Source organism: Staurois parvus, unplaced genomic scaffold (assembly GCF_062004578.1).
Source record: "Staurois parvus isolate SC_StPar_1 unplaced genomic scaffold, SC_StPar_1.0 ptg000080l, whole genome shotgun sequence".
Lineage (NCBI taxonomy): Eukaryota > Metazoa > Chordata > Amphibia > Anura > Ranidae > Staurois > Staurois parvus.
In genome coordinates, this window is record NW_028317876.1 from 7286162 (window position 1) to 7299072 (window position 12911).

Below are 12911 nucleotides of genomic sequence, written 5' to 3' on the forward strand. Positions count from 1 at the left end.
TCAGTACCGGAGGCACTACTAAGCAAACTTCCTTATTTTTGACTTACGTCCATATTCTGTCTCCTATAGCAAGTCTATAGTCTCTGACCATCTCTAGAACCAAATCTATTGTTTTGACTCTCTCCGTAAGCATGTGTTTTACCTGCTCTAAATTAAGTCTGCAACTCACTCACTATCATACTAGATAGGCAAAGACTAAGTCTTTTTAGGTAAAATAAAAAAAGTATATTTATTGATATTTAATATTTCCTATTACAGGTTATAGCTAATCATATATAGAATAAATCATAAAGAGTAAGCATCAATACATCACCGGATATTGTAGCATCACCCTTCGCCTTGATTGGGGGACTTCCAGCAATCAGCGAGGAGGAAACCGGGAGAAAACACCGCAAGACACGTCTGTCGCACCAAGATTAAGTCCCGTTCTCTCCTCGCTGATCCCCCCTTCTTATAAGACAAAATTGTTATTTCACGTCTGTACATGCGCAGTGTATACGTTTCGGCGTGTGAACACAGCGTGGGATCATGCTCAGTTGCCTGTTTTCAAGGGGTGCTCAATTCTCATAACAATGAATCATAATTCCAGATAAAACTAATTTCAACCACTTCTGCACAAACAAGTCTGAACTGTAATAGCCTCTTTTTTCCTGTATCAGAAGAAACCAAGACCTGTAATAACCTTTTATTCTGGTAATAAGGAAATCAAATGTTCAATTATAATCTGTACATTCACTCTTATACAAACTTGTCACACTCGTATCACAATTGGTCCTTAATTGAACACTTAGGTTCCGTATGTTACCATCAATACTCTTGGTTTTTTACAAAACAATTTATAGGCCATAAAACAATTCCAAAGTGATAATAAAATTGCCACAATAGAAATAACCAATACATGGTGTATCAAAAAATTCAAGACTTGTGTTGCAGAAGGAGAATGTCCAGTAAATAAATCCCACCAATGGTGTGAAGTTGCATCAGCTATGCTAGAGCCCACCTTGACAAGCTTATCTCTAACAATAATAGTCCCTATCACATGCAATGCAATTGATTTGTTAAGCAATTTAATATGTTCCCTAACTTCAGATGATTGGTTAATAATCTTTTCCAGCTTTGATAGGCTAAAATCCCAATTAGACACTTCTAAACTAATATGTCTCCAATATGTCTGTACATCCACTTCAGTGTCCGCTTTTAAAATAAAGGTTTCATTTTCCCAATGTACTGTTGGCATATTGCTTACACACCCTGAAAAGGGGACTTGCATATTCGGTACGGCGGGCACGTTTGTGATCATACAGACAATTTGGGGTGCAATTTCAATCATATATTTATATGTCAAAAGTAAAATTGTCCATTTACAAATATTTACAGTATTTTGCAATAAACAAGGTTCATATACAGCAGACTGCAACTGACATATCTTTCCCTCTAAAGTATTATCACAGAAGGAAAGATCATGCACTCTATTTTCACCATCCACATATGTGCCATAAAATTCTGGAGCCCAATAATGTAAATCTCTGGGAACTCCTAGAATCAAAGATATTACCACAAATTTGCACATTACACTAGATTTGGTCACATTATACATATGGATTGTTCCCGAACAGAATGTGTCATTGCAAACCATCTTCTGAGATTCCAAATGTACCCAAAACTTTGGATCAATTGACTGATTAAACACGGTCCTCCATATTTGTTCATTTCCGGCCATCAGCATGGCCTGAAAAACTCCTTTCTGTTATTGTTGATATATAGTTTGCAGTGAACATACTGTTCAATTTACAAAATTAGCAACATTTTAATCAAAACCATAATTGAATATATTAGAAGCAGCTTATAAATCGGCCATTATAGTATCTACACCAGCACTTGTTCTGGCTGGCAGCCATATAGTGGGCATCCATCTAGCTTATAATGTTAAAGCATCATTTAATTTGCTACCAGCATTATATAATCTATTGACTAATGTTTCTATATCAAAACCATTCAAAGTCCCTGTTAATGTCCCATAACCTCCAAGCATGGTATCATACCACGCCCATTTAGTACGCGCAGGCTTTGGCCAGTTCATAGTCCGTGGAAAAACAATTTGAGCATGTATTATAGTCTTTTGGGCATGTTGCCCCGCTGTTTCACATGTAGAAGGAAATCTTTTAATATGTCCGAGGTCAATATGAGTAGTGCTTGAATTTACAAAGATTAAGTACTGACCCCACCATGATCTTCCTTGGATTTCACTGACATTGGTACAAATCACAATGATTGTCTCATTAAGAGCAAACTGAAAGACAGTACTTGGTATAGTCTTAGTGGTACAGTTTCTTGTTACAGACCTCCTATTTGCAGCTGACAAATAAATGAAGCTTGCTTCCTGTTGTCAACAACTAACATTTACTCGAGCCGTTATATTCACTTTTCCACTGTCTTTATGTAATGCATACGTCGGACGGTATCTGCTTCTGGCCGGATCAGGAGCCCCAGCTCACATACTTCCGTCGAAGGTAATATTCAAAATATTGCAAGCTTGATTAGCAGGACAAAAAAAAGAATCCTGTTGCCAGTTTTTAGTTGAGTTTTTCCATCTCCACCCCACTTTACTTTGATGAGTGTCAGTCACTTTAGTTCCAGGTGTCCAGGCTTCAACGGATAAGGTGGCCGACCACCCGATACCAAGGATTCCAAGGACGATGACATGTTTTAGCTTGATCTGTAATCAGAAATAAATTTCAGCTCTATTCTCTCAAATAACATTTTTCCTGAGGAACATATTCCCATTTTTCTATTCCAGGTCTCATGATTAACAGGGTTTGGTCCTTGCCAACTGCTATTACTTCTGCAGGTTCTGGGGGACCAGATGCCCCCTGTACCCAAATTTTAGCCCCCACCTTAACCATGTTAGTAGAGCCAAAACCTTGGTCTCCTCTAACCGTTAACTTTGTTTGAGCTTCGCCTTCTTTAATGTTAGCGATATACAAAGGAATCAAAAACAATTGAGCCACCCGGTCCTGGGCTGGCAAGATCATGGACTCCATACCAATAATATATTCTTTTATAGGAACTATCAGTACAGGGTATTTTCTTAAAGGTAAATTCCCAATGTTTAAGGTTACTTCAGTTTGTGCACCTTCAGTCACTTTCCCCCCCCAACCCTGATATTTTTACTCGGGTTCCTTTGAATTTCTTTGGATTACCATAAATTAGAGTAGCATCCACCCCCTGTGTCTACTAATGCTTGCACTGTTTCTATATTATCCCCTTTCCAATGGATACTCACCTGTACATACAGTCTATATCATCTTTTTAAATCCATATGGGGGCTTGGCTGGCTACTCATGCCAAATTATCCTCTTGCGATCCTAACGGATCTTTGAGAGGAGCTGAGGCTGTCTGAATTTTTTAAAGCTACCATGGTTGCTATTTCTTCCCAGGGATAGATTTTCTGAAACTTATCCCAATCAGGGAAATCTCCTACACCCGTTTTCCCCTTCTCCTGTTCCCTTTCTTGTTTCTTGTCTACATCCTTATGTTCTTTTAATCTTACTTCTGCATTCTTCTTATCAGCCTTCCTTCCTGACAGCACTTTTTGCTTATATAATTTCCACAATACTTGTGCATCTTTCCCATCAATGTGTTCTTTAGGAACTCCGACTTTAAGTAAAGCCTGGAACATATCTTCCCAGGACAAGTGATTATCCACATTCCCCTTCTGAGGGGGAGGTGAGTTATTGTGCTCTCTCTTATCTCCAGAGGAGGAAGATTTAACCCATTAACAACATACACATCCGTTCCATCCTTATTAAACACTTCTCTCATTCTTATCAATATAGTTAAATCCGGATTCTTTAAAGACATGTTACAAATACACATACAAAGTTTAGCAACAACATAGAATACGAATATTAGTAAAAAAAACAAAATCAGCATATCTACTTTTTTTTTTAAACCATCAAGCTTATAAACCATTTACCAGGTCTCTATGGTTCTCTATGACTTCATAGCAGTCTGGGGTCTCAACAGATATGTTATGTATTCATATACAACACTCATAGTCAGTAGTAGGCTCACACAACTCGGTCAATGCTATACCCATTTGTTCTATTTCATTTCATTCATGAGCTCCTGTTTCCAATGTTTTTAGTGCCGGCTTCAGTTTTACTTCTCCTACATAACTTAACACAAGAATCTTTGTCTAATGATGCATCAAAATCATAACACTTTATCCATTTACTAAGATTTACTAAGATATTTCAAATTTTTTTTCTCTTTTCTTGCTTTGGGCAAGCTCTCTCTGTGCCCCTTATTCCACTGTATCCCCAGGAATTTCACTACCTGAGACGGGTCTTGTATTTTGGCCGGATGGATTTCCCAGCCTTTGGTCCTCCGGGGCAATTATCCCAATCATTGCTAGATAAAGAATCCCACACATCAGCATCCCACTTATCAGGATTCCAATCCACTGATGCTGAGGCTATTGCTTTATGAACTTTACTGTTATTAACTCTTCCCTTCCTCTTTCTGTATTTATTTTGGGCAACTTTTACTGCTGCTATCTCAGCTATATTTTGATAATGTTCTAATTTATCTTTCAACAATTTTTGCCCACATTGCAGAAAAGCAATTTTACCTTCTTGTCCTATGGTCTTCTGCTCTAGTTGATGGTAATCCTTCATTACCTGATGTAATTTCTTATGAATCTTCCTGTATGCAGTTAGCAAAATCCAACTGCATCTGCCTAAAGCCACTACATCACCTGCCTTGGCAGGGACCCCCTTGAGTACATTTACAACATCAAGGGGTTCTGCTTCTTTTAGTTTACTCTCCCATGATTCAGCCAAACCCTGTGTAACTAATTCTCTAGCAACAATATTATATGGAGCCTCGGTCCAGCCAGGTACCTCCATTTTTTCCTCACTTTTATCTTTATTCTTCTTCCTAAACTTTGTTAGTTCTTTTCAAACGGGGATATTAGTTATGTGTTTCAAAATGTTGGCAATGTGCCAAATGGGCGTGACTCCGGGCAGAGGTTCCCCTCTTTTACTAGTTGAACCTCCCAAAGTCCCGTCCCTCTCTTAACATCTATGTCAAAAATATACTAATTCAAAACTTTTGGCAAAGTGCCAACAGGTTCAAATAAAACATCTGAATGCACACTTTCAATTTCTGTTCTTATTTTTTCAATATCACGTTCCGCTGTCCTTCTATAAGCATTTGAACCTTATTGGCAAAAAGCCAATTTTCAAGATTTTGCATGAAGACTCTTCTGCGCAAAAGAGGTCTCCGCTGAAAATCCCAAAACAAAATACTTTAAAACAACAATACTTTCCCCAAATGATCCTGCCGACTATGCCAATTTATGTTTTACCTGCTTAAAATTAAGTCTGCAACTCACTATCATACTAGATAGGCAAAGACTAAGTCTTTTTAGGTAAATAAAAAAGTATATTTATTGAGATTTAATATTTCCTATTACAGGTTATAGCTAATCATATATAGAATAAATCATAAAGAGTAAGCATCAATACATCACCGGATATTGTAGCATCACCCTTCGCCTTGATTGGGGGACTTCCAGCAATCAGCGAGGAGGAAACCGGGAGAAAACACCGCAAGACACGTCTGTCGCACCAAGATTAAGTCCCGTTCTCTCCTCGCTGATCCCCCCTTCTTATAAGACAAAATTGTTATTTCACGTCTGTACATGCGCAGTGTATACATTTCGGCGTGTGAACACAGCGTGGGATCATGCTCAGTTGCCTGTTTTCAAGGGGTGCTCCATTCTCATAACAATGAATCATAATTCCAGATAAAACTAATTTCAACCACTTCTGCACAAACAAGTCTGAACTGTAATAGCCTCTTTTTTCCTGTATCAGAAGAAACCAAGACCTGTAATAACCTTTTATTCTGGTAATAAGGAAATCAAATGTTCAATTATAATCTATACATTCACTCTTATACAAACTTGTCACACTCGTATCACAGCATGTCTGCAGTCTCTGAAAATCTCCTGTAATATGTTTGGAGAATGTTCTATTGCATTACAGATACTTAATATAACCTGTGACCCTTTGGCGAGCTGAAACCATACTACACGAGGCTGCTCAAAATCACTACTATAAAAGGCAATAGTAGAAATACATATAAAAGTGATGCAGCGCTAAAACTAATAAACAAACACTCAAAAGATATAGAAAGTAATATGCATAGAATACTAAAAAAATAGCTTAGCAAACGGGGTAACAAATGGCCCAGAGCCACATGGGGATATCAAAGAGACAGTGAACCCTGGTACCCAAAGGGTACTCAATGAAGACCAGGTGAATATCTGCAGGAAAAACCAAACAGATAACAATGGCTTTGTGCAAAATAAAGTGTCCACAGTTCATACAAATGCTGTTATTTCCAAGACGTGCAGGTGAATCACAGCACACTCCAAACGTGATCCCAAGTAGTATGGCTGCAATGGCCTCTCACCTCCACTCTACGACCCCGCAGGGCCACAAAGCAAATGTAGATCACCTCTGGATCCCTCAAACCGGTGGCTCCTCAGGTAGGATGGTATAGGCAGTCATCATATAAATAGTATTCAACCGGACCAGTGGGCAAACGGAATACACCCTCCTCAGGTGTCAAAGCTCATATGCTCATCTCGGCGATACTTAATCCTGCACTTGCACACACATTAGACAGCTCCTGTTGTCCCTAGGCAGAGCTCTACGTCCATCCTGTCTCCCTTCATCCTGGCAATGCTTACTGATAATGTTTATCAGTAAGCATTGCCAGGATGAAGGGAGACAGGATGGACGTAGAGCTCTGCCTAGGGACAACAGGATCTGTCTAATGTGTGTGCAAGTGCAGGATGAAGTATCGCCGAGATGAGCATATGAGCTTTGACACCTGAGGAGGGTGTATTCCGTTTGCCCACTGGTCCGGTTGAATACTATTTATATGATGACTGCCTATACCATCCTACCTGAGGAGCCACCGGTTTGAGGGATCCAGAGATGATCTACATTTGCTTTGTGGCCCTGCGGGGTCGTAGAGTGGAGGTGCGAGGCCATTGCAGCCATACTACTTGGGATCACATTTGGAGTGTGCTGTGATTCACCTGCACGTCTTGGAAATAACAGCATTTGTATGAACTGTGGACACTTTATTTTGCACAAAGCCATTGTTATCTGTTTGGTTTTTCCTGCAGATATTCACCTGGTCTTCATTGAGTACCCTTTGGGTACCAGGGTTCACTGTCTCTTTGATATCCCCATGTGGCCCTGGGCCATGTGTTACCCCGTTTGCTAAGCTATTTTTTTAGTATTCTATGCATATTACTTTCTATATCTTTTGAGTGTTTTTTTTATTAGTTTTAGCGCTGCATCACTTTTATATGTATTTGTACTATTGCCCCTATTTGGTATGGGTTAGATGCTGGCTGCTTTTTAGTTAAGTGTACCATTTACCGTAAAAGCGCAGGAGGATATATTTTTTGTTATTTATAAAAGGCAATAGATTACACATATTAGTGTCTGCAGGGGCCCTGAGGGCTGCACAAGGGCTATAGACTCTACCCTTAATATTTAATGTGCTGCTCATGTCTATGCCATAAAGTTTGTTACTGAGTAGAATATGTATTTTCTTTTTTTTTAAATTTTGCATAAAGTAGGGAAGGGTTCTGGATCTGTGGTAGATGTTACTGGTGACCATCTCTTTAATTTCTTACCTGTCAATGGGGAAAAGAATCTCTCACTGGGATACAGATTACAGAAAAAGTCTAATAGAGGTTACTATCCTTTTCCATGTACAAAAAGTTCTGTTTGTTCCCCAGTTCTGGAGATTCTGCTCACTGCCACACAGGAAGAGAGAGTAAATCTCCCCAATGGGGACAAAAACAGCAATAAAGGAGACATTCTAACCTTTTCCGACTCTATTCAAAACAGATAATAGAGGTTTTACCTAGAGGTCTACTTTAAAGTTGCTTTTTGGACTGATTCTCTGATTTTAACAGATAACTTTAGAGGGTAAAAATGCTCCTTTTATCATTCAGACTCAAAAGTTTATGATTTACATAATTTCTTTAGCTGAAGTGTTATTTTTTATTTTATTTTTTTATAAGAGCTAATTTCAAAAGAAGGGTTAAAAACAGGAGAACGACCAGGTACCAATAAAGATGTGGAATCACTCCATGAAGTCTTTAAAAATTTTGGATTCCAAGTAAAAATTGAGAACAATCCAACAGCTGCAAAAATATCTGAACTACTGAAAGGAGGTCAGTATTACTGCTTAGCATATGAAATGTATACAAATGTTTCTGAGAACACAAAGATATAAAGAAGCTGACATACTAAAAGATTTAAAGCAGAGTTCCAGTGAAACTGTAAAAAACTATAAGTAAGCAGCTACATAAACTGGACCTGCTGACTTCTAAAAAACAGATACTCACAGCCCTCGATCCCGCGGTGTCCTCCCTGCAGCCTGTTTCACCGGCCGTCCTGTGTTCCCGGTGCCAACATCTTCAGTGTGGGCACTCGGCTGTGACAGCTTGCAGCTTCACATCCGGGTGCCCACTGTGCATGTGCGAGTAGCACTGCGCTATCTGAATGGTTCCATATTCTTTTGGAACCTGTCACATGTCCCAGAAGACTACGCCTTGTCAGTATGCTCCAACATCAACCAATGTCTGCAAAACTGTATGTGTGCCAAGTCCTTTTCAGATAAACATATATATCTAAGTAAATCTGTGTTTCACACTCCTGTGCTCTGTATCTGGGAAATCTGGTACATGGAATGGAGAAGGTGTAGGTCTGTGTTCCTCAACACCCAGCATCACCAGGCAACAGAAGCTCCATTGACTACATTTCAAACAAAAATAGCCCAACAATATAAACAAGTACATGAATAATGTTGCATATCAACAGAAAATCAATAGCCTAATAAATAATAATAATTGAAATACATGTATTTAAAAAACTATTTTTTTTAAAAATGAATACATTTATATTTCTCATAACTGGAAAATGTTTGTAAAAATTAAAAACAGGTAAAAGATTTTTAATCTTGATGAGACATAAATCCCATACTATTGACAATATATTCGGAAATTATAATCTAAGGGATTAAAAAAATCTACAGGATCAAGTTTTGGATAGCAACTCCAACCTCACAAAAAAAATGTTTATGGCATCATGATTGCCTTTTCTTTGATATGCTGTGAGTTGATGAACAGTGACATTTCTTTTGCAACAAAATTTTCACCTCCTCTAACTCCTGTGTAGTCTTTCAAGCATGGTGAAATGTAATCCCTGAAAGTTACTGAGATGTTTCAAAATAAAATGCTGTGCCACAGGGAAAATCATATTCTATGATGTAATATAAATATGACCTGAGATGTGAGTCCAACATAAATCATGCCTTGTGTCTTAAAATTCTCATCTTGTTTTGGTGAATAACAATTACCTCTTGGTAATATAATGGTTTTTCCAAATGGTAAAAATTTAGAAAAAAAACACATTTCTGGCAAGAGTATACGTATCTGGATATTTACAACAGTATTTTTCTCTCACAATTATGTTTACTAAAAGTAAGCATATCTTTGAGCAATTTAACCTTTCTTTATGTAATTTTTGGGGAGTCTGGGACATATTGGAAAAGAGATTAATCTCCTTTCAAAAATGCAAGTGTCTTTTAAAACATTCTTCAGTTATTTGCATTAGAAAATTTGCGCTTGAAAATGTGGAAGTGAACCTGAAAAAATCAGATTGTTTTCCATACTTCTATAAATGTGTTGTATGGGTTAACACTTATTATTAGGGTAGATATTTTAACTCTACTGTAAGCTTGAATTAACAATTATGTTTGTATCCCCTTGCTTGTAGTTTATGTTTCAACTTATGTGTTTCTCTCAAAATCACTTCCTTTGGTACAGTTCCACCGATCCCAGAGGTATTGTCCATAGGGTATACTTTAAATCAAATGTTCCAGATGGCTGCTAGATACTTCCAATATTGTATTTCCCACTGTGTTTTTTAATATGTATTTTGGTGTATAACCCACCCTCACTGTTTTTACATATCTTTATATCCAAGAAGGAGATATTTAACCCTATTTGTCACAAAAATAAAATGTACGTTCTGATCATTACAAATCAAAATAGTAACAAACTCACCCAATAGCCTTTCTGAACCTGACTAGAGAAAAAAGATGTCATTTATGTACCTATGCCATGATAAAGCATGGCACAGGTACATAGATGATGTCTCTGGCCAAAATCTTATCCCACTCACCCCTACTTAGAAGGTTTGCATAGCACACAGCACAGGTTGTGCACATCACTGAAACCTGTTTCTGGAGCAGGTATCCTTCCAAATACAATTCAAAATGAAAGAATAAACATATTATGCTCTAATTCAGTGATCTCTGCTTGCTTTAAAAATCTTTTTTAGTCACTATTCCTTCATGATGTGGTATTGAGGAATTGGGCCCTTACATCTAACCCTACAAAGGGAGTATCTGACAGGAAGTGAGAAAAATATGCCTGACTAGGGATATAGATTTTTATAGAAACCTGAAAGAGTCACTAACTCTTCCTTTCTCCACATGTTTTCATTGAGGTCTGTGCTTTCCTGTCCTGGTGATGCCTGCACCACCTATTTGTTTTATGACTCTCCAGGGGCAGGAGGGCTGCAACAGCAATAAAAACATTCAAATTACCAAAAAAGTAATCATTAATATACACATAGCAAAGAAATCTTGTGCGCAATAGTCAGTATATAATCTTTCAATATTATATCTTCATACGACATAAAGCAGTGTTCCACCACCAACACCCAAATTGTGCTCTCACCTGGAGCTTTTTGACCTCACATTATACAATGTTTTGGTCACACCACGCTTGTGTCCTCTAAATGGGACAAGGTAAGATGCCCCTGTCGGCACTCCTTCCCATTATGGGCTTTAAATCTTGTCCACCTTCTCCTTCTCCTCTTCTCCCCACCGATCCATAAAAAACGGAATAAGCAGAAATGGTGCTTTATCGTTTAAACACTTTATCCTATACTCTGACTTTGTGTTGCGTCGTGACGTCAGCTGGCCCTTCCTTTATGCATTACGCCACAGGTCACGTGGCTTCCTCAGTGGGGTGTGTCATCACATATACTCACTATTGCGCACAAGATTTCTTTGCTATGTGTATATATTAATGATTTTTTGGTAATTGGAAGGCACTGCACTTACTTGTTTTGTTTAGTTTTAGACACATTGATGAGTATGTGCAGGGTGTAAGCGACTGCATTTGGAGTGATTATTTGTTTTTATAATTTAATAATTTTTTTGTGTGTTTGGTTGTTCGCGGGATTTTTTTTATATATTTAAGCAATAAAAACATTGTTAGAAGTTTTAACTAGTCATCACTTTGCTAAAAATTAGTTTTTATTGGTATTCCTGTGACATCCTGTTCTGGGTGTTCTTGCTCACAAATTGGGCATTTGAGGTAAATAGTATACATATGATGAGTCTTTGGCATCAATTATGAGCAATTCCTAAGGTGCCTATAGACACAGGGCTGCCATGCAGGCAAAATCCAACCATGTTCTGAAAACTTTGTCACCGGCCATTGCCTTAGGCCTAGTTCACACTGGCATTGAAAACAGGCTTTTGAGAGGCATTTTTAACACTCCTCAGATGCCTATGCAAATGGTACTATAGACAGCGCACAGTGCTGTTCACATTATCAAAACATGAAGCGTTAGTGTCGCGTCCCTTCAAAATTGAAGCCTCATGTCGAGTCTTTAGGAGTTTGAAGCCTTTCAATTCCTCCCATTCAAATCTATGGTGATGCTCTGCAAACACACTGGCAAGCATTTGCAGGGCGTGTGCAGGGCGGTTGCTGTGCGTTAATAACATTACAGTTTATTATAGACATTTGTGGTGAGGTTTTAACAGTTGTAAAATGCTTACAAAATGCATCAAAACTGCACATAGGGCATTTGGGGGGCATTTTTATAGCTTGTAAAACGCCGGTCTAATTGCCCTTGCAAAAGCTCATTAACACCTGTCTAACGCCCATACTAATGCTATAGAAGCATTTGTTAAGAGTTAGAAATTTAATCAAGTGTGAACAGGCCCTTAGACATCAATATTCAGCTAAGTGTTCTTGATGGTCAATGCTTCCAGAATCACTATCTCTAGGGAGAACAACAGAGACTGGCATAGGGCTTCTAACCCTATGACCAATGTCCCCACCAACACCCCCATCCTTCTTTCCCTAAGCCATTAACAGTCAGCCAGTGAGTGTATATTTGCCTATATGTGCATGAGATTATAATACAGCCCAGCTCAAACCTGTCATCACGTGTTTTAAACCATCATTACAGATGCTTTTATGCATGAGGCTTATTTTACCACTATATCAGTTTGTGTTCGTTATTTGTTAGTTGACTTTTTATTCTTCTTATTCATTCATTTTTCCCCCCCATATTTCAGTTGCCGAGGATGATCACAGTCAGAGAGGTTGCTTTGTTTGTGTTGTATTAGGCCATGGGAAAGATGGTGGATTTTATTGTTACGATGATTTCATGGACGAAGAGTATCTGTTTAACCTATTCAAAGGAGAAAACTGCAAGCAGCTAGTTGGGAAGCCAAAACTTTTCTTTATCCAGGTAATCTATTTGGCAATTTTTTTCCTGCAAGTGTTGTTTTCTCTTTGTACTCATTTTGGAGGTGATAGCAAGTCAAGCCAGCTAACATAGCTGTAGTTTTTAATTGAAAGAAAGTGAGTTTATGCTGCTTTTTTGCTCCACACAGCCTGGTAAATTTTGTTGACATGATATACAGTATATTTAACACAAGCAACCTGAGGACTAGAGTGGTTTAGTACTATAAGGCACTTTTATTTACAGACTTGAAGCAGA

The 12911-nt window shown here is 38.2% G+C and overlaps 1 protein-coding gene and 1 pseudogene across 5 annotated transcripts in view; one reads left to right on the top strand and one right to left on the bottom strand.

Annotated features, from left to right (window-relative positions):
• The window catches only part of LOC149469188 (caspase-3-like), a 131597-nt gene that overhangs the window by 90554 nt on the left and 28132 nt on the right, over positions 1 to 12911 (top strand). For all 5 annotated transcript variants that reach the window (XM_089669626.1, XM_089669622.1, XM_089669621.1 and 2 more), the window contains 2 exons: positions 8120 to 8272; positions 12484 to 12659. In XM_089669626.1, coding sequence (XP_089525752.1) covers positions 8120 to 8272; positions 12484 to 12659 — 329 coding nt within the window. The remainder of the gene's footprint in view (positions 1 to 8119; positions 8273 to 12483; positions 12660 to 12911) is intronic.
• LOC149469190 (uncharacterized) lies at positions 203 to 3679 on the bottom strand (annotated as a pseudogene).